This window comes from Lepidochelys kempii, chromosome 21, assembly GCF_965140265.1.
Source record: "Lepidochelys kempii isolate rLepKem1 chromosome 21, rLepKem1.hap2, whole genome shotgun sequence".
In the NCBI taxonomy this organism is placed as follows: domain Eukaryota; kingdom Metazoa; phylum Chordata; order Testudines; family Cheloniidae; genus Lepidochelys; species Lepidochelys kempii.
In genome coordinates, this window is record NC_133276.1 from 2,360,826 (window position 1) to 2,380,292 (window position 19,467).

General features: G+C 60.6%; 1 protein-coding gene across 3 annotated transcripts; it reads right to left on the reverse strand.

Moving 5' to 3' along the window:
• Window positions 1-1,732: 1,732 nt before the first annotated feature.
• Window positions 1,733-18,274, reverse strand: MOV10 (Mov10 RNA helicase). Of its 3 annotated transcripts, XM_073319686.1 has the most exons (22): window positions 17,942-18,274; window positions 15,740-15,836; window positions 15,125-15,243; window positions 14,439-14,677; window positions 13,654-13,894; window positions 11,895-11,993; window positions 11,324-11,486; window positions 11,004-11,158; window positions 10,474-10,650; window positions 10,206-10,353; window positions 9,930-10,091; window positions 9,281-9,384; window positions 8,720-8,817; window positions 8,257-8,376; window positions 7,813-7,915; window positions 7,296-7,413; window positions 6,985-7,176; window positions 6,384-6,458; window positions 5,786-5,911; window positions 4,303-4,391; window positions 3,335-3,456; window positions 1,733-2,752 (listed from the first exon to the last, which is right to left on the reverse strand). In XM_073319686.1, exons 1-22 carry the CDS (start codon window positions 18,073-18,075, stop codon window positions 2,703-2,705), a joined length of 2,931 nt encoding a protein of 976 aa, XP_073175787.1. In that variant the 5' UTR covers window positions 18,076-18,274; the 3' UTR covers window positions 1,733-2,702. The 3 variants fall into 3 exon arrangements, 1 of the variants encoding a protein (XP_073175787.1); XR_012155805.1 differs by lacking the exon at window positions 4,303-4,391; XR_012155806.1 differs by lacking the exons at window positions 4,303-4,391; window positions 5,786-5,911.
• Between the last annotated feature and the right edge of the window lie 1,193 nt (window positions 18,275-19,467).

Below are 19,467 nucleotides of genomic sequence, written 5' to 3' on the forward strand. Positions count from 1 at the left end.
GAGCCTGAATGTTTGGAAGATGTCAGGTTTAGAGTAGGGGATCTTTGACAGGATTTGTGGGCACCAGGACTTTGTCCTCTCTCCTCCCTCTGAGCAGAGAGAAGAAGGATGTTTGAAATGAAGAAATACCACATTGCATCATGCCCAGAACGCACCTTGGGGAACAGTACAGCCCTTTCTGTTGGCCTGTCCTGTTTGTGGCCAGCAGGAGTGGAGATAGAAAGCAGTACAAATGCCTAGTGTAAGGCAAACCTGATACCTTTGTGTGTCTGCTGCATGGGTGAATGAATGCGCTGTCAGAGCTGGGTTAGTCTCAGATAACCTCCCCTGCCCATTTGGGGGCTAATTATTTGTGAACTGTCTGAGATGAGCCTGACTACCCACCCCCCATCTGGTTTGGATGCCTGTTCCCGTAGAGCAGCATATTCCTAGTCTGCGGTGGGCCATGCACAGCTCCTCTAGGGCTTTGGGAGAAGGGGAGTTCAGGGCTGTGAGCAAAGGAAAGAGATCCTGTGCTCCCTAACTACTGCTGCTCAACATAAACATCCCATGAGCCAAAGCCTCTTACCAGCAAGGGTCTCCCCCTACAGCTGAACTGGCGCTGTGAGAGCGGTGACCAGCCTGGTGCCCATCGCAGCACACTGCAGTGGGGCTTGCTGCCCGTGGGAGGACCCGAGGTAGGCTGGTGTGGCCATGCTGGAGTCCCTGCTGTCGGTGCTGCCTAGCTCAGCTATGGCTACACGTGCTGCTGCTAAACCCAACTGCAGCGGGTGCCTTCTCCTTTCACAAGTCACTGGCCCCAGGGAGCTAGCCGTGAGAGTGACACTGGAGAGCTGCTGAGCCTTGCCTGATGCGTGACACAGTGCTGTATGCTGTACTCAACATGCTTGTCAAGTGAGACTTCTCCAGTCGCAGACGGGGAGCTGCTGTGAACAGCCCGTCATTGCACACAAGCTGGAAAACCAGTGCCCCTTCCCCTTACTGCTGCCACTTCAATTCCTTCTTCCTAACACCTCTCCTCCGTGGGAGACACAGGCTTTGGCATTCCAGCTGAGCCCCAGAGGAGTGACATGGCCGGCCGGGGAATCCCTCACCAGACTCTGAACTCCCTCCAGCCAATGGATGGTATCCACGTTCGGCTGAGCGCCAGGGCCTGGGCTAGCGAAAAGCCAGGAGATGCGCCAGAGCCCAGTCCTGTGGAAGCAAAACACTCCCCCTTCCCACTTTGTCTCTGCCTGGCAGGCACTCAACCAGCAAGGGAAGGGGCTGGGGCTCAGCTGGGGGTGCCTCATTCAGCACCCCATGCATCTGCTGCTCCCATAATTCACTAGCTGAGTTATGGGGCTGTGAAGGGTGCAAAGAGCGGCCCGCTCAGCCCCAGCCAGACTGCAAACTGCAGCTGAGCGGGAGGGAGGCTAAGAGAGATTCTCTCTCAGGCTGAGACAAGGCCGGGAAGGGAAAGGCCTGGCATGGCTCCTGCTTAGTTTTCTTTCCACAGAAATGAACACACCTGGTTACATGATTCCTGCCTACTTTACCTCTGCCCCTGCCATGAGCCCAGGTTTATCTCCTAAGCCTCTAGAGACTCGTGTGCGGCTCCAGGAAGGGGGAACATATTTGTCCTGTCCCCCAGCTTCATACTATCCCTCCCCTGTAAACAGTGCCCAGCACTGCCCCCTGCCTCGGCTTCTGCCAGCTGCATTGTGCTCCGCCCGTGAATCCGGCTCCCCCGTCCCCTGGGAGCAGTGCCCAGCTGCCCAGGGACAGCCGAGGCACTGCTTGAGAGCTGTACAGACAAGCACCACAGTGTTTTCCTCTCACCCTTTATTTTGGAAGCACCATTGCACGGGGCCTGTTGGTCAGGAGTTACAGCCCAGCTGGTCCCCAGCGCGAACCAGCAGTTACTCAGCATCACCGCAACACCTGAGCAGGGCTGTAGCCAGCCCCTTGGAAGCAGCTCCAGGCCCTGCCGCTGGGTTCTGGAAACGGCTCCAGCTCAGAGGAGCGGGGTCAGTTGACCAGTAGCTGGGAATTTTGATTTTCAAAAACAGGTTTCCATGGGTGGAAAAGGTGAGCCCTAGAGGAGGCGCTCTCGCCGTTGCTGGGGGGGCTGGGTTTCTGCAGTGCCAGTTCAGGCCGGTCAGGTTAGCCACGGGGTGGGATTTTTTTTTTTAAAGTGTCATTTTTCAAAAATTGGACGTGAAATCGTTGTTTAAGCCATTGTGTGGCAATGTCAGCAAACAGCCAGAGCTTCCTGCTTCAGCTCCCCGTCCTGACAGCGGCCAGAGAGGGGAAAGGGGAGAGAGGGTGCAAACAAACTCCTCACACGGCCAAGCAGACCAGTTTCTGTGTCCAGCTGCCCTTGTGCTTCCAAGAGTTTACAGAATCGCACTGGCTCAGGTTAGCGAGCGGGCCTCAGGGCTGGGCTCAGATCCTACATCGACCAGGCTAATGGGTAGGAGTCGGGGCTGGGTCCATGTGAGAGGGGGGCGTTGGGATAGGGGGTAGGGTCGGGTCTACGCTCCCAGTTCAATCCCTGCATTGCTCCCCTCCGCTGCCCCGCCCCGGGGTGCTTGGAAAGCCCCCGGCAGCAAGCGAGGTGGCTGAGGGGACCAGACAGAGGGCGACGGGAGGTTGCAGAGCGAGGCAGGAGACGCCCCGCTGGTGCTGACATGGCAGTAGGACGAGCTGCAGGTGATGCCTCAGTGCTCGTGTCTCCACGCTGGCTCCACTTGCTGCTGGATGTGGCTCCCTGTAGAGAGACGCCGGCCGGCTGTGAGGGGGGAGCAGAGCAGCGCCCAGGAAGGCTGGGGGTGGGGAGCAGGGCAACGTCTGTGTAGGGCACAGGAGGGGGTGAGCAGAGTACCCCTCAGCTCCCTCCTTTCTCTGGAAGGCGGTCAGGGCTGGTGGCAGGGGCAGGAGCCTGCAGTTGCCTGAGAGACCCCAGAGAGGTGCAACAGGGGCATGGACACTCTCCCAAGGCTGCCCACAAGGGGGTGCCAGAGCCAGGCTAAAGGGGGATTCTGGGAAGTGATTGCCGGCCCAACGCGGACCTAGGCTGAGACCCACCAAACTCGTTGCACAGAGCAGCGGCTGTCTGCTTTGCATAAACGTACACCTGTGTTCCCCAGCCCCCGCTGCTCCCCCCCCCACATGCTGGGCCTGTCAGCGGGACACCAGAGGGCATAGCTGAGTCACAAGTCATGCTGCTGGGCCCCAAAATGCTGTTGCAGCCAGGCCATATCCCACCCCCCTGGCCCCCACCCTCCCAAAGAGCTGGGGAGAGGGCTGCCCTGTCGGACCCAGATTGGGTGCAAGCTTGTGCTGCTCTTACCTGGTGACTGCGTGCTCAAGCAGAGAGAGCTAAGCTCATCCACAAGGGCATCCTCTTCCGTGCTCTCTTCAGTGTAGGGACACCCCGTGTACCCACCCTTCGCTATGCAGTACCTGAGAAACCTGCAGGTACAACCAAAGGTGCCCATTAGCACTGGGCATGGCCCACCTCCTCAGTGCAGGGAGAGCCCGCTGGGCATGGCCCGCCTCGGCGGGGGGCCTGCTGGGCAGCTTGCAAACCTGTGTGAGAAAGGCCAATGGCACGGTCAACCCACTCCTGAGAGCACCCGGCCAGAGCCAGCAGGCCCTGCCCAGAGCAGGCCTGGGGCCAGCAATGGAGGATGAAGGGCCTGACCTGTCTCTGTGCTGCGGGCAGCGACCACTGCAATTCTGGGCCCAGCGGCATCTTGCATTTCCACAGGCACGACCGTCCCCAAGTTCTGCAGCCACCTCTGGGGGGCAGCCGTGCAGGGCAACACTCCCCTTTCTGTCCTAACGACTGGGCAGAAGGGTGACAGCCCGGCTGGGATTTCACCAGGATCCCAGCACTCATCCCTAGCTTACAGAAAGTGCCCTGAGGTCTTTAACGACCACAAGTAGCAAGGGCTTGGAACAGGGTTTAAACGTCTCCTTCAAAAGATGGTGTGTCCCTGCCCCCCGCACGCTGTGAGGTCACTGGCTCCATCCTGATCCCAAGGGAAGTGTATTGCCACCTCCAGATCTCCCAGCCTAGCTTCCCAGCCCAGTGCCGGCTCTCCTCTCCCCTCGTCACCTCAGAGCGGGTCCCATCACCGGGGGCCCGGTCACAGGCTGGTGTCTGAGCAGCCACCCGAAGGTGCTAACCCCTGCGAATGGGGCGCTGCGTTTCAGGCCGGAGGAGGGGTCCACGTGGTTTGAGGGACGGGGAGCCCCCTGGGCCCTGGGAAGAGGCAGAGGACAGGAAGGAGGAGGCTGCAGGATGCAACTTACGTGTTCCAGTGAGGATCCTTGCTAAGCACGGCCGGGTTGCCCACGATTATTAACAGAGCCTTGGCTCTGGTGATGGCCACATTGAACCTCTAAACAGAGAGAGCAGGATGAGGCCCCTCGGCGCCCAGGATGGGCAGGGGAGCCGGCCCAGACTGCCCTGCCCCACAGCTCTAGGGCTGGTCCCTAGCCCCAGCGCTTTCTGGTTGTCAGTGGGCTAATGGGAGGGGTGGGGCAGTGTCCAGACCAGGATCTGTGATTCCCCAGGGTGCAGTCCCACAGCTGGCTGGCCTCAGCTGGGTTTCACTGTGGCTGCCTGGACTAGCTCTGAGCAAGGCTAGCTGATAGTCCGAGCCCTGTCTACACCAGTGGCACTGCACCCGCAGGGAACGCTGTGTCCTGAGAAGGGCTGGCCCGAGTGCCGCTCTGCTATGTTTGGTCACAGCCTTTGCCTCCCGCTTGGCCAGACTGGCACACAACCGTGTGGGGGGCAGAAGGGCTCTCCGCACGTGCCCCGCCTCCTGCCCAGCCAGGAAGGGTTAAAGGGTGTTCCTTTCCACAGGTGCCCCCGCTCTGGCAGGAAGCGGAGTGGGGAAGGGCTCTGCTGGGATCAGCGCTCGCTCGTCACAGATGATGAGGCTCAGGCCGAGGAAGGCTTTGGAGCAAGTGGTTCTGACAAGCCACAGGGCCAGAGCACCCTACCCGGGCCAGGCACAGTCTGCGTCAGCTGGTGCAAGTGCTCTAGGCTCTGCCGGACGTTCGGCCCCTTGGCCAAGCAGCTGCAGCTGACCCAAGGTGAGCAGAGACCCTGGCGGGCAGGGAGGATTCCTGTCTCCCCAGTGTGGGGAGCTGGTGTGGGAGGCCAGGCCTGCGGGACTGACCTGAATGCTGGGTGCTAAGCAGCCTGGCCCTGTGGGAGCCGGCTCTGCCCCAGGCTTTGGACGCAGGGCGGGGAATGCCCGAGCCGTGGGGTTCTAGATCTTGCACCATTCCCCCGACTGCCACACGGGAGCTAGGGAACGGGCCCCACTGCGAGAGCAGCCTCACCTGCCCTCCTGTCCTGGGGCTAGTGGCCCGTGCCCCTGGAGTGGTCTCTCCCTGACACTGTCCCCAGGGCAGGCTCTGTGCGCTGGGGGAAGGGTTGTGTGGCTGGGGCCTTGGATGGAGCGGGGGGGGCTTTGATTTGTTACCTGAGGTCCTGCAGACGGTCACTAGCAGAGCCTGGAATGGGACCCAGAGTCCTGGCCCTGCTCTGCCCACTAGCGCACACTTCCTGTCCATGGCAGCAAAGCAGCCCATAGTTTATTTTATGCCATGAATCAGCCATGGCCTGTGAAACCGGGGGGAGCGGTGAGGGGGTGGGCAGTGAGGAAGATGGGGTGGGGATGGCTGGCAGCTCTGCACCCCGGCTGAGAGCCCATGACTGCCCTCAGGGCTCCACAGTCTCCTCGGGGCCAGGCTGGGGCAGCAGGGGCAGGGGGCCTACCTTGGGGTTCTTGAGGAAGCCCAGTTTGAACTTTTCATCCATGCTGAGGTACTCGGTGCAGCTGCGCACGGTGGAGATGAGGAGCACACGCCGCTCCTGGCCCTGGAACTCCTCCACCGAGCCCACCTAGCCGGGAGCAGAGGGCAGGGATCTCCATCCCCCGTTGGCAGCCTCCCTCACACCCCCCCGCCTCCCCCAGCTGTGCAGGGGGCCCTTCCCTCGGCTGCTCTGAAGGGACCCTGTGGGGCAGAGCATCCCCCCAACCTCCTCCCCTGCTCTTGTGACTCTGGCCGATGGGGGAGCAGGACGGAGCCTGTCTCGCCCCAGCACGCCGGCTGCAGGGCTCACAAAGGAGAGGCAGCCCACAGCTGCGCTGCTGGCTTCTCCGCACGGCCGGAGCACTCTGCCCTCCAAGCCCAAGGGATGGGGGGCCCCAGGCTGGCCTGGTGTCTGCTGGCGGAGAGCTGCCCCCCGGCCCAGCGCCAAGCGAGTCCCACTGCTGAGCTGGGACAGTCTGGCATCAGGCTGGGCGTGGCTGCCGGGCCACAGCCGTTACTCCAGGTGCGGCCAGAGGGATGGGGGGGAGGGAGGGACTTACCTTCAGCTCCTTGATGTCCGGGAGGTTCATCAGGTCTTGGTCTATTTTCGTGATGGCCAGTCTGATCTTCTCTACCTGGGGAAGGGACGAGGGAGGAGTGGATGGGACGCTTGGCGCCCTCAGGAGCTCCTGGCTCCCAGCCCCGTGATCGCTCCTCTCATAGCCTGTACGCCCTTGTGATGGCCAGCTGCCTCTGGCCACTGGGTCCCGCCCTAACCCTCCTGTTCGGTCTCCGCCATCTCTCTGAGATAACACCCTCGACCCCTCAGCCAAGTGCCGGGCAGGCTCCTGCTCTAGGTTGTTCCGATGCAACTGGCCAGAGAATACCACTGGGGTTCCCCAGCCCCATCCGGCAGGTCCCTCCATCTGGGGCAATTCCCCAGGGCTCCTGGCCCCTGCCCCACGGGGGCTCCCCCACACGGGGCACTGCGCACTCCCTCCAGATACTCAGCAGAGAGTGGAGCTTGATGGGGTGCAGCAGGGCGACGGCATGTGGGGCTAAGGAGCCTGGGATGGGGGTGCTCAGGGCTGGGCTGCCTGCACCTCTGCAGGGCATGTGATGTGTGGGGAAGGCAGCCCTGGGGGCTGGGCTGCATCTCACCTGCTTCCTGTAGGGGGAGATGATACCGATCTCCTTGGGGGAGATCCTGGAGCGGCCCTGCTTGCCCTGACTCTGCAGCAGTTTCTTGAGGTAGGTGACCAGGGTTTCGACCTCCAACGTGTTGAAGAACGAGGGGCTGTTACCCTCTCGCTGGTCCTCCCCGGAGACTCCGTGGAAGATGATCGGGAAGCCCTGGAGGGAGAGTGCCACGGTCAGGGCTGCAGCTAGCCCCATGGCCAGCAGGGGCGCCTGGCGCTGCCCTGCCCGGGGTGGGGGCTAGGCTGGGTGCCTGCTCCCCGCCCCACCCTCACCTGCGTAGGCAGCTCCTCCCAGGTGCAGTAGGAATAGCTGAGGAGGCGGTCGGCGCACTCCTGCAGCTCCCCGTCGTAGAACTGCTGGTTGGGGATCTGGAGGAGGGCGGCGTGGGACCTGGGGAAGAAGCCGTGACAGCATTGCCGGGGGTGCTCGGCTGCTCCTCAGACCCGCCTACACTGCAGCAGCCTTGAGGCCCCCTCCCCGCTCACCAGCAACAGGAAGGGCCCCAGAAACCTCTGCTCTGGGCACAGAGTGGCCATGGCCGGGCTTCCGGGCAGGGAGGGCAGAACCCAGGAATCCAGGTTGCTCCGTCCAAGGTCTCTTGCCCTTGGGTGACGATTAAATGAGCCCCACGCCAGGCAGGTGGGTATCAGAGAAATGGACAGACACAAGCCTCCCAGGCTGAGCCAGCAGAATGGGGGCTGGAAGCCTTTGCTGCTGGCAGCCCGGCTCTGACAGCCCCCCCGGCGCCCGCATGCCACAGCGTCGGTCCCGGGGGGGCGGATACAGCACCTGTAGTTCCTCAGTAACTTGGTGACGAACTGCGGGTCGTAGCTCTTGGCTCCCTTTTGGTATAGGGAGTTGTGCAGCATGAGCCTCTCCAGCAGCGAGACCTCTGCAAGAGAGAGCAATGCCCCGGTTACCAGCAACCCCCTGGCCTGGGACTGTGCCCCCTACGAGCGGCCCCACGGAGTCAGGCTTGTCATAGCCTGGCCTGGGCCTCTCTGAGCAGGAGGCAGGGGGCAGGAGCTTCAGTGGCTCTCTGGGGGAGACTTTCACCCGCCTATCACAGAGCGAGCCTCTCCCTGTTCTCCAGAGGCGCCCAGGGTCACTAACATGCTATTGCAGTGGCTGTGCAAAGCCAGATGGCCCCCGAGCCCAGAAGAGTGGGGCAGATCAGCATGTCTGAGAACTCCCTGCTCTCCACCCGGTGCCTTCGCCCTCTGTTCCACTCACCTAACCCGTGTTCGATGGCCAATGGGGACCTCAGGATTGGACCCAGCTGCTTGGGATCTCCCGCCAACACCAGCTGCCCCGCCTTGGTGTTGGTCTCCTGGTCCATCGCTGTCAGAATTCCTGGGGCAGAGAGACAGCTGAGGCGGCTGGGCGGGGTAGGAGACCCCTGCCCAGGCAGGTCGCTGACTGATCCCCGCACAGTGAGGAGCCGGTAAAGGGCCTCATCACGGCTGTAGCTGCCTCAAGCAGCCGGGAGGGGCTCCCCCAAGCTTACAGCGCAGAGAAAGGGCTGCATGCAGGACCCAGAATCCACCGCCAGGAGCAAGTGCTGGCCAGCCCCAGGCGCTGGCCATCTGTCTGAGCAGGAGTGAGGCGGCCGGGTCCAAGGCCCCGGGCGTGCGGGGTAGGGTGGATGAGGTGATGCCTGGGGGTGCAGTGCTCCTGTCCCCAGATCCCTACTCACCTGCGATGGCAACCAGGCTCTCCGGCTCCACCGCGTGGCCACATTCGTCGATGAAGACGTGGGAGAAATGGCCCTCAGGGAAGCTGGCCGTTACCAGCCTGCAGGGGAGAGGGAGAGGCAGTGAACAAGCCTGTACAGCGCTGGCTCCCTGCCCTGCCACCTGCATAGCCAGACTGCTCCACCGAGGCCTTCTGCAGGACCTGCCATGCCGCTGGCCCCCTCCTGAGCCTGGCAATGCCCCCTCCCCACCGAGCAGGGGCTTCCATGGCCATGCCCAGGGCTGGGCATGGGGAGAACTCCTCCCCTGGAGTCTGAGGGGATGGCTCTCCCCTTTTACAGAAAGTGACCAATGCGGCCTGATGATGTGCCTCCGTCCTGTGCCCCCTCCGGTCAGCCCCTGCCCACATCTCTCTGTTACGCCTCTTCCCCCGGTAAACCCTACCCAAAGAATTCCCTTCTCTTCCCCCAGCATAGCCAGGTATCCCCCAGTCGCATCCCTACTGTGCTCCCCCAGCACAGTCGCAGTCTTCAGAAGTGGGGTTTGCACCGGGCCCCTCCTACCTTCCTGCTGTCACCAGGGTGGTGATGATGACCCGGTAGTGCTGCAGCTTCTCCTTGCCTGGGTACACATGGCACTGCTGGGCATCGTCCCAGTTACAGCAGGGCTACGAACACCAACAGCATTTAGACAAGGTCTGGGATCGGAGCTTGTTTCCCTTGGGGAAGTTGGGGGCAGACACGCCTCCCCCCAGAAAGCCCTGAGCTAACTGGGAGTGGCATGTGCGTCTTGGCTGGTGACCTGAGGGTCCTGCAGGGAGGGCAGGGACCCCTATCGACCGTGCAGCCTGGGGAGGTGACTACAGCTGCTGGAACATGGAAGTCCCTTCCCACAAGGAAATGACAGTTTTGAAAAAAACTTTTGTCCTGAATTGGCATTTTTCGGCTTGGGAGAGGCCTGCCTGGGAAGCTGTCCTCAATTTCACTCTGTGCCTGTCTGCGGAAAGTGAAACTCACAGGAGCCTTCCAGGCAGGCTGCCCTGTCTATTTTTCCCAACGCAAAACTGATTTCCACCCCCAATTTCAGTTTTCCCATGGAAAATTTGAAGTATGCTAAAGGGCTTCATAAAATCCTTCAGAGAGGAAAGTTCCTGCCCAGCTCCACGGGCGATGTCTCTCTGGGTGCCTCTTGGGGTGCCAGGGGTGCACGTACCTTGATCTCCTCCGGCACCTGGCGATAGTCTCTGCTGCTGGCATTGACCCTATAGATGCTGCCCTTGTCCAGGTGTTTCATCAGGCGCTGGCAGAGCAGGTCTGAGGCGCTGTTGGAGGGTGCACAGGCCAAGATATGGGAGTCCTTCAGGCAGCTGACCACCTGAGAACGAGGAAGAGCTTAGCAGCCCAGGCGGGAGGAAATGGATACAGAGGGGAGAGAGGGGCTGTGGGCCGGCTGACTGCCCTGGACTGGGAAGCCAGGGGATCTCCTCACCTGTTTGATGGCCTCCACCATGGTGACGGTCTTGCCGGTCCCTGGCGGCCCAAAGATGAGGTATGGTGCCGGCCTGGCCATCCCCGTCACGATCTGCCGCACAGCGTCGCACTGCTCCTGGTTGGTCTCCAGGCTCCGGTCAAACAGCCTGAGGGGAAATGGAGCCGGGCAGGTGCTGAGGGGAAGACCAGGCCCTGCTGCGTGTGACCACCCCACTCCCCACACAGCCAGCCCTCAGAGTGGTTCTCCTCTGAAGCCAGGCACTCACCTGAGCCGGCCTCCCTCGGGGAGGAGGGACTTTCCGTATGAGAAGGATGGGAAGAGGATGTCACCCAGGTTCCTCTTCTTGGCCAGCTCCACGGCCCTGTGCTGCACCCGCAGTGGCAGCCGGTTGAAGGTAAAGATCACATCGAACTTTAGGTTATTCACGAAGCTCTTCAGCAGGCTGAAAAAGAGTGAACAGGGTTGGACAGAGCGCTAGGCACCCCTCCCCAGGCACTGTCCTGCCCAGTCCCACCCTCCCCGCTACTGCGCGTGGTTCCCACTCCCACCCCTGCTCAGCCTGGCACTCCTGCACCCCACAGCACAGCACCTCCCCCTCTGCTGCACTCCCCCAGGCAGTCACCCATCAGTGCTAACAGCAGGGGCTGCTTGGCTTGCATCATGCAGCTGCCTTGGACCTGGCCCGAGCCCCTCCAGTCTTGTTCCACGCAGACCACTTGGTGCCACCAGTCAGGGCCCAGCTTTCCCAGCCCCGGGGGCTGGCCCGAGACCCCCAGGGACACGGGCGCAACTCACTTCGGGGAGAAGCCCAGCTTGACCCTCTCCAGCTCCACGGCGTGCACATAGCCCTTGTACTGGACATGCTGGGGCAAGGTGCGCTGGTCGCTGGGGGTGACAAACAGGTGATCGCCCTTCAGCACGGACGGGCGGTTCTCTGCCACGCCGGGGACCTAGGGACAGAGCAGAGAAGGGGCAGCTCAGCGGGGAGCATGCCTGGCTGTGCTCCCCTGGCAGCCAACCCTCCTGCGGGCCCCTTCCTCCATACTGGCAGCCCAGACGTGCAGGGAGGGGGCAGGCTGCAGGGACATGCATTGCCACCAGGCCTTGGCTCTCACCTCCAGGATGAGCAGCCTCTTGTTCTGAGCGTCCTTCACCATCGGGGCACCCTGCATGTCATAACGCCGGATGTCCACCTCCATCTGGAGTTCCTCCAGGTGCAGCAGCAGCTGGAACTTCTCCTGGTAGTTCTCAAACTGAAGCCTGGCTGCCAGGGACTTCCTGCAGGGCCAGGGCCAGCCAGAGGTTATCCTGACCTCGCGGGCACAGCAGGGGTGGACTCGCGGCACGACAGACGAGGCAGCAAGCTCCAGGTGCCCTGCAGCGTGGCAGGGCCTCAGAGGCAAGGGGCGGGGCGAGCAGCGGCAGTAAAGGCTGCCATGAGTCTCTGTGGCTTAGTGTCTGGGAGAAGGAATCCCTGCCTGGCCCCAGCGCCAGGAACCACTGGAATACTGAGCTTGCTCCTGGGGCCCTGCTTTCTGGGCAGCTCACCTAAGGGGGGCTTCTGGCTAAGGGGTGCTGGGCCCCATGGCTGTGCGGGGCAAGGCGCTCTTCCTTGGGAGGGCAATGAGGCCACCAGTGCGGTGTAAGCAGGATGATCCCCCCACCCCCACTCCCACGAGCACTCACTGCAGCCTGCTGCGCTCAGCGCTGACCGTATCCTTCAGGTCCTTTGAGTAGTTGTAGAAGTCCAGCGGGATCACCTGCTCGAGCTCGGGGTGCTGGGAGCTAGGCAGACGAGATGCAGGGTTACTGCAGGGCTCTGTGGGAGTGAGCTCCTCGCCCTGCCCAGCCGGCGGGACAGACTCCAGCGCTGGGGCTCAGGTAGGGGGATGCTGGCTCTCAGGACCCGGGTGGCTGGGGTCTCCAGCCAGCTGCCTCCCCACACACACAGAAGATGGAGAGGTGGCTGGGTCACCTCCCTGGGGTGGAACTACCGGGAACTAAAGGGCTCGTTCATCTAGCACAGAAAGGTGGAACAAGAACCGATGGCTGGAAGCTGATGCCAGGCAAATTCCAACTGGAAACAAGGTACCAGTGGGTAACACAGCTGGTGATCAGCCGCTGGATGTGGTGGATTCTCCAGCTCTTGACTGGAAGATGCTCTAACCAAACACAAGTTACTGGGCTCACCCTGGGGTTGCTGGGGTAGGGGCAGGCCTGTGCTATCCAGGGGCTCAGACTAGACGAGCCAACAGTCCCTTTGGCTCTATGAAAGCCCAGCAGGTGCTTTCGCCCCGGCTAGGGAATGGGGTTGGATCCCAGCTGCACATAGAATCATAGGACTGGAAGATAGAGAGGTCATCTAGTCCAGTCCCCTGCACTCATGGCAGGACCAGGTATTACCTAGACCATCCCTGACAGGTGTTTGTCCAACCTGCTCTTAAACATCTCCAGCGATGGTGATTCCACAACTTCCCGAGGCAATTTATTCCAGTGCTTAACCACCCTGAAAGTTAGGAAGTTTTTCCTAATGTCCAACCTAAACCGCCCTTGCTGCAATTTAAGCCCATTGCTTCTTGTCCTGTGCTCAGAGGTTAAGAAAAATTATTTTTCTCCCTCCTCCTTGTAACAACCTTTTATGTACTTGAAAACTGTTATCATGTCCCCTCTCAGTCTTCTCTTTTTCAGACTAAACAAACCCAATTTTATCAATCTTCCCTCATAGCTCATGTTTTCTAGACCTTTAATCATTTTTGTTGCTCTTCTCTGCACTTTTTTTTTTCTCCAATTTGTCCACATCTTTCCTGAAATGTGGCGCCCAGAACTGGACACAATAGTCAGGTTGAGGCCTAATCAGTGTGGAATAGAGCAGAAGAATTGTGTCTCGTGTCTTGCTTACAACACTCCTGCTAATACATCCCAGAATGATGTTTGCTTTTTTTGCAACAGACTTACACTGTTGCCTCATTTAGCTTATGCTCCACAATGACCCCCACATCCCTCTCCGCAGTCCTCCTTCCTAGGCAGTCATTGCCCATTTTGTATGTGTGCAACTGATTGTTCCTTCCTAAGTGAAGTACTTTACATTTGTCCTTATTGAATTTCATCCTATTTACTTCAGACCATTTCTCCAGTTTGTCCAGATCATTTTGAAGTTTAATCCTAACCTCCAAAGCACTTGCAACCCCCCCCAGCTTGGTGTCGTCTGCAAACTTTGTAAGTGTATTCTCTATGCCATTATCTAAATCATTGATGAAGATACTGAACAGAACAGGACCCAGAACTGATCCCTGTGGAACCCCACTCATTATGCCCTTCCAGCATGACTGAACCACTGATAACTACTCTCTGGGAATGGTTTTCAAACCAATTTTGCACCAATATCCGTCCCTTCAGCCAGTGATGCTGGGTGCAAGATGCCTGGCCCAACTCTCCCCCTGCATACCTGTCGGGAGGGACGCCATCCTCTGTGGTGACCGTGACCGTCTTCCTCAGGTTGGCCTGGTAAGGCCTGTATGGCGCCGTGGGCCCCAGCTGCTCAGCCAGCCGGCTGTTGGCTATGGCAGAGACGAATCGCCCGATGCTGAAGGGCCCGTCCTGCTCCTTGGTGAACTCGAACAGCACGGTGACGGGGAAGTAACCATAGTACTGAGTCAAGCACCGCGCCTCGATCAAGTAAGAGTCCCCTGCAGTCAAAGGGGATGTGTGAACAGGGAGCTCCCCCTTCTGGGGTCCCCACGTGCTTCCCTCACCCTCCCAGGGGGCCCTGGGCATTTCACCCCACGGCAACATTCTGCCAAGTCTCTGGCGCTAACTCAGACATCCAGGAAGGCGGCTGTCCATGAGTGTGTGTGTGTGTGGGGGGGGAATGGGAGAAGAGTGCTCAGAAGCTCTCTATGCTGCCATGTCCACTGGCAGGGCAGAGTGTGAGCAAGGCCTGCAGTTCCTCCTTCCACACCCCTATGTGCCACCCTCACCCACACACCCAGATGGCTTGGCAACTGCACCTACCATGCTTGCTTCCCCAAACTTGTGTGCACCAGATGGGGGAGCCAGGACAATGCAGAGAAAGGGGTACAGAGGGAGGACCATACACTGCCCACTATTGTGATGCAGCCACCTCTTGGCTTGAATGCAGCAGCTGTTTCAGTCACACAGCTTTGCTGAAGGTCAGTGTGGGACCAGATGCGAAGGAGAACCTTGCTCCTGTGGGAAGCTGGACTCTCTTACCTGGCTGCAACACCCGGGGCTGCTGTCTGGTCACCTTGCTCTCATCGTGGAAGGTGATCTCGCACCACTTCCGAAGCGCTCTGTATCCTAGCAGTATCACATCCTCGGTGCCGTTGTTCTGAACCCAAATGCTGGCTGTTGCGGCCTCATTGGGCGTAACAGGGAAGCGGATGCGCCCGTTCCCCCGGTCGTGCTCTGAGAGAATCTCCACCCTGTGTTTCCCACCGATGAACTCCGCTCTGAGGGCAGAGGGTGCGGGTTGGATGTGCGTGTACAGTCCCAGCTGGCCTGCGTCTCCTCGGGCCGGGGCTGCCCTAGGAGCCGCTTCCCTCTTGTTATAACAGAATCTGGGCAGGAGTCCCTCGGGGTCCAGACCCTGCTGGGGCTCTGGGGCTGGGCCAACGCCCTCGATGCAAAGACTCCTGTCGATTTCAGAGGCATTTGGCTCAGGCCCACAGAGCGGGCTGAAAGCTGCCGGAGCAGGCACTCCTTGTTCAGCCCTCCTGCTTCTTCCCCGCCCCCCCAGTTGCCCCGTCCTGCTTGGAGGGGAGCCCAGGAACAGCCTGTGAGCTGCCAACGTTTAGCCTGCTCTGGGCTGCCCCTGCCTAGGGGCTCGTTGTCCCCTTGGCCCCTGCTGCTCTTACAGCGAGGGGGGTTCCAGGCTGTGCCTGGGTGGGCTTTGGTACCTCTCCTTGGCACGTCCTCTGTGGGGAGACTGATTAGTGCCCGCCTCCTGGCTGTCCGTGGGGGGCTCCTCTGGCCTGGGTGTCCAGTACTGGTTGGTAACCTTCACTTTCTTTTTCACCTGGGGAAGGAGAGCAATTGTCCGGCGGGTAGGAGCCGGCAGAGGAGTGAAGGCTTCCAGCATGTGGCAGGGCAGCCCCGGAGAAGCTGGGGCAGGGAGCAGAGTGGACTCACAAAGCCTGTGGGCTCAGTTGGGCTGGCCCCAGGGCTGAGCCAGGGCTGTGCTGGAGCGCACTCCCCTGGACCAGCTGATGGTGGCGGGCTCGGCGGTTCGCACCCCCATATTCAACATGCAGCCAGGCCCAGCAGTGAGAGCTGTAGGTGCATCGGCCTGCCCAGGGACGGGGAGCCCCACCGCTTGAGCCACTTCAAGCCCGCCCAGCCCTGGATTCTGGCCTGCAGGGAACAGTCCTGCCCCTAGCAAGGGAGGAGACACCAGCCCCAGGGCTCCCCGAGGGCGCAGGGATGTTGGGAACAGACCTCGGCAACCGGGCCCTCGTCTGCCAGGGGAGCCGAGATGCAGCAGCCCTGCCGGGGTCCGCGTGGGCAGCACCTACCTTCCAGAAGCGCACGAAGTCTCCCCGTACCTCGGCCCGGCCGCTCTGGCCCAGGGTGAACAGGATGGAGGAGAAGTTGGGTGTCTTCGTATCATTCCTGCAGAAATGACAGAGCAGGAAAGTCTGTGACTGCGGGATGCCCAGACCCGGGGTGCGTCTCCAGGGAGGGACTGAGCTGGCAGGATGCAGGAGGGAGAGGAGCAGGGGCAGGGAGATGCCAGTGTTTGGGGCGAGGAGCATTCCCCCGCTCCTCTGGTAGGAGAGCGATGGGCTAGGGTCAGCCCTGGCCCTCTGTACCACTGCCACCCGGGAAGCAGCAGGGCCGTGCTCTGCTCTGGGGAGAGGGGCCCCGACTGCAGAGAGTGGGGGGGTCTCTTCGTCGTCTCCAACCAAATCCTATACCACCGCCTGCCACGTGGGCAACTCAGCAGGAGCCCCAGGGCATTGCTCGAACGCAGCATGGGCACCCCGAGCTCTGCCATTCCCCTGCCCTGGCATCTTCCCTGGGGGGTGACCGTCCCCAGCAACTGCAACAGCTGCTGGCCTGGCGGCTTTGCTCAGTGTTTGCAAAGTCGGGTCTGAAGAGCTGGAGCAAAGGCTGCCGGCCGGTACACGAGGGCCACAGAGACGCCCTGCTGCCCTGGGCATGCAGGGGATGGTACCGGAGCAGAGCTCCCAGCAGGCCCAACACTTACCTGGTGGGGTCAGAGGAGTGTTTGCCCAGGACACTTCCACCTGCTCCTGCCTGAGCCCCCGGGGCCTGCCTCCACCTGGCCTTGGTGTGCACTGGACTCTGCTGCCCCTGCTGCAGACGCCCCACGGCCCGGATGGCGCAGGGCTGTCGCTGCACAGCAGCCATGAGCAGTCCGGAGCCTGCTGCCTGCCCACGCTGTGCCCTGATGCCAGAGGCATCCCTTTGTCACTACACATGCTAGTGCTAGTCCCCCTGGACAGGCCCATGCTCACCCCAAAGCCCTGGGGGCTGGGAGGTGTTTGTGTGTCTGTCCCACCCCATCCCGTTCCAAGGCCCATCTCTACTGCTGGGATGAGTCGAATCCGGCTCTGAATCCGAATGGAGCAGGACCCCCAGCGCTGCATGTCTCAGCCTGCTGGCTGCTGGGGAGGGGGCAGAGGAGAGCTGGCGGGGGCTCCTTTCATTCCCATCCAGGCCCAATGACAGGTCCGCCCCACAGCAGTTAGCCCCAGGACCCAGAGTCCTCGATCCAAGGCCAGATGGGCCTGGGTGAGCATCTGTTCTGGCCCCTGTAGAACACCAGCCAAGGAACAGCTGAGTTCATTCCTGCTGGAATAGAGCCCCTCTCTCAGGAAAACATCCTCTCCCGGCTCCCCAAGTGCTCAGGATGGGGAAGTCAGGGTGGTATTTTATTTGTGGGTATGTATTTGTAGCTGCCTTCTGATAGTTTGGCAGGCTGGCCCGTCAGTGATTATCTGGGGCTGTCAGGTGCCCAGGGCCAGACTTAGTTGTACTGGCAGGGGAATGCTCCAAAGCAGGGGGCCCCTCTTGGCGGGTTGAGTTGTTCAGCCATGGGCCAGATCCTCATCTGTGTCAATGGCTGGAGCTGCGCCAAAGCCAGCGGCACTGTGCTGATCTACCCCAGGTGAGGATCTGGCCCAGTATCTCATACCAGGACGCAGGGAGCCGTTCAGCCGTCCGCCTGAGCAGAAGACCAGCTTCCCCGGCCAATGCTGTTTCCTGCCACCCAGCCAGGATGGAGGCACTCACATCTCCGGCCTGACTTAGCGAGTGATTTGGGACGGGGTCCGTGGCAGGCCCGGGCTGCACCCCATCAGCCAGGGGAGAGATGGTTTGCCCTGGATTTGATCTTAACAGAATGGCAAGCCCCAGTGGAGTGGGGTGCGTTTCCTTCCTGGTCTGGGGCGACACAGACTCTCCTCTCCCTGCTTGGGAGTTTGATGGCTTCCCAACAGCCACAGTCCTTAAGTTAAACTTCCTCCCCCTGTCCTGCTGGCCCCATCCCACCTGGCCATGCTCCATACAGGGGGGCTCGCAGCTGTCCCCAGCCCCTGCACGCAGAATGCCAAGCAGAAATCCTCCCAGACCCAGATAATGTGGACGAGCAAAGGTGTTCTCCCTAGCAACAGGCCTGGACAATGGGGCGCTCTTGGAGTGAGGGATCAGCCATCCGCACCCCGCTCCCTCTCTGTGGGTCTGCCTGTTACCTGGTCCTGAACTCCTGATTGTAGATGGTCCTTAGTGCCTCCCGGCTGCTCACAGCTTCTCTGCCCGTGTCTTTTAGGAGCTGCACAAACTGATCCCCAAACTCCCTCCTCTCCCGAAAGGTGAACTTGGGCATCTCCTCTGGCTCCGCTGCTCACCCCCAGACCTTCTCTTGTCCTGTCCTGTGGGGCGGCCTGGCTCAGCAGCTCCTGGCCAGGGCTTCTGCTTGTGAAATCTGCCAGCAAAGTGCTTATCAAAGAGGGAAGATGATAGCAAACTCTCAGCAGGCTGAAACGAAAGTGAAAGAGGCTATGTGCATCCTGGAGACAGCCCCCTGCCTGGGCTGGGGGTGGGAACAGCACTGTCCAGGGAGCCAGGCCCTCTAGCAGCAGCTGCAAATGCCCGGGGGAGGGGGGAGTCTCAGGAACCTCCTCTTCAAGGGCTCTGAGAAAGTCTCAACCCTGGGGCCAGGGCGAGAGCAAGTGCTTGGCAGGGCTCATCCCAGACTGGGGAAAGTTTTCTGTGGAAGCTCTGAATCAAAATCAGAACCTCGCCCCTTCCTCTGAGAGCTGCACCCGCCCCGCCATGCTGCTTTGGCCTGCTCTCTGCAGGGACTCACACCAGCTCCCGTGCCTGAGGCACCTGTTGGCTCTCAGCCTGCCCTGGGGCAGAGGGCTGTATGCAGGCCAGGGGCTCCTTTCGGAGCTTGCTGGTTTGTCTCATATTCATGTTATACAGGGCACTCTGTTTATTTCGGAAAAGGCAGGTCAAAGCAATGGGCCTGTCCTTGGAGCAGCAGATGAGGCATTTGGGATGGGCCTTGGTTCATGGGGGAGATCATGCCACGGTCTCTGGCAGCCCCCCAAGGAAGTCCCCCCCGATGAGCTTTTCCCTTATTAGTGAGGGCTCTGCTGTGCCAGAGGGGTGAATTTTCAACCAGGGCCTTCGTCCCGGCGCTTTAGGCTCTTTTAGCTACGCAGGGCTCAGGCTGCAGAGCGCCCTGACCATTAGGACAAAGTCCTTGGCCTAAACTGGGTATTCTGTGGAAGCCAGGGCAGAGGGCAGGGGGCAGGGCCCATGGGCTCACGGCAGCCGGTGTTGTTGGGGGGATGTGCGGTAGTGGTCTGCACTAGTCGAGTCTCCTGTCCTGCGAATATTGCACTGCGCAATCCTGCCCAGAGCTGATGTGGGTTCGTTGTGGGGGGAGTGGAGGTAATGGGGAAGCTGGGTTCTCCTCCCAGCTCTGCCGCTGGCTGCTCCCTGGATGACCTTGGCTGGGTTACTTCCCCCTTCTTCGCCTCGGCTGAGCCACCTCTGCAAATGCCTGAATTCTGAAAATGGGTCCCCTGGTGTCTCAGGGAGAAATCGCTTCTCTATGGTGGCCACAGGATGCCAGGGTATAATGGCTGCTAGTCAGCCTGGCACAGTGTGTTTCAGCTCCGGCTAGCTTTCCTTTTGATCAGTTATAGTCTGGAGATGCTGCTGTCCCCTAGCATCCTTTTATATCTCCAGACAGGCTGCTCTGACT

Bases quoted from the DNA above. Each gene is read 5' to 3' on its own strand.
- MOV10 (XM_073319686.1), bottom strand. From the start codon at position 18,075: ATGCCCAAGTTCACCTTTCGGGAGAGGAGGGAGTTTGGGGATCAGTTT. The intron at 14,678-15,124 runs GTACCAAAGCCC...CTCTGCCCTCAG, and splicing joins AGAGGACGTGCCAAGGAGAG to AGCGGAGTTCATCGGTGGGA. The intron at 4,392-5,785 runs GTAGGCCCCCTG...CTCTCTGTTTAG, and splicing joins GCTTCCTCAAGAACCCCAAG to AGGTTCAATGTGGCCATCAC.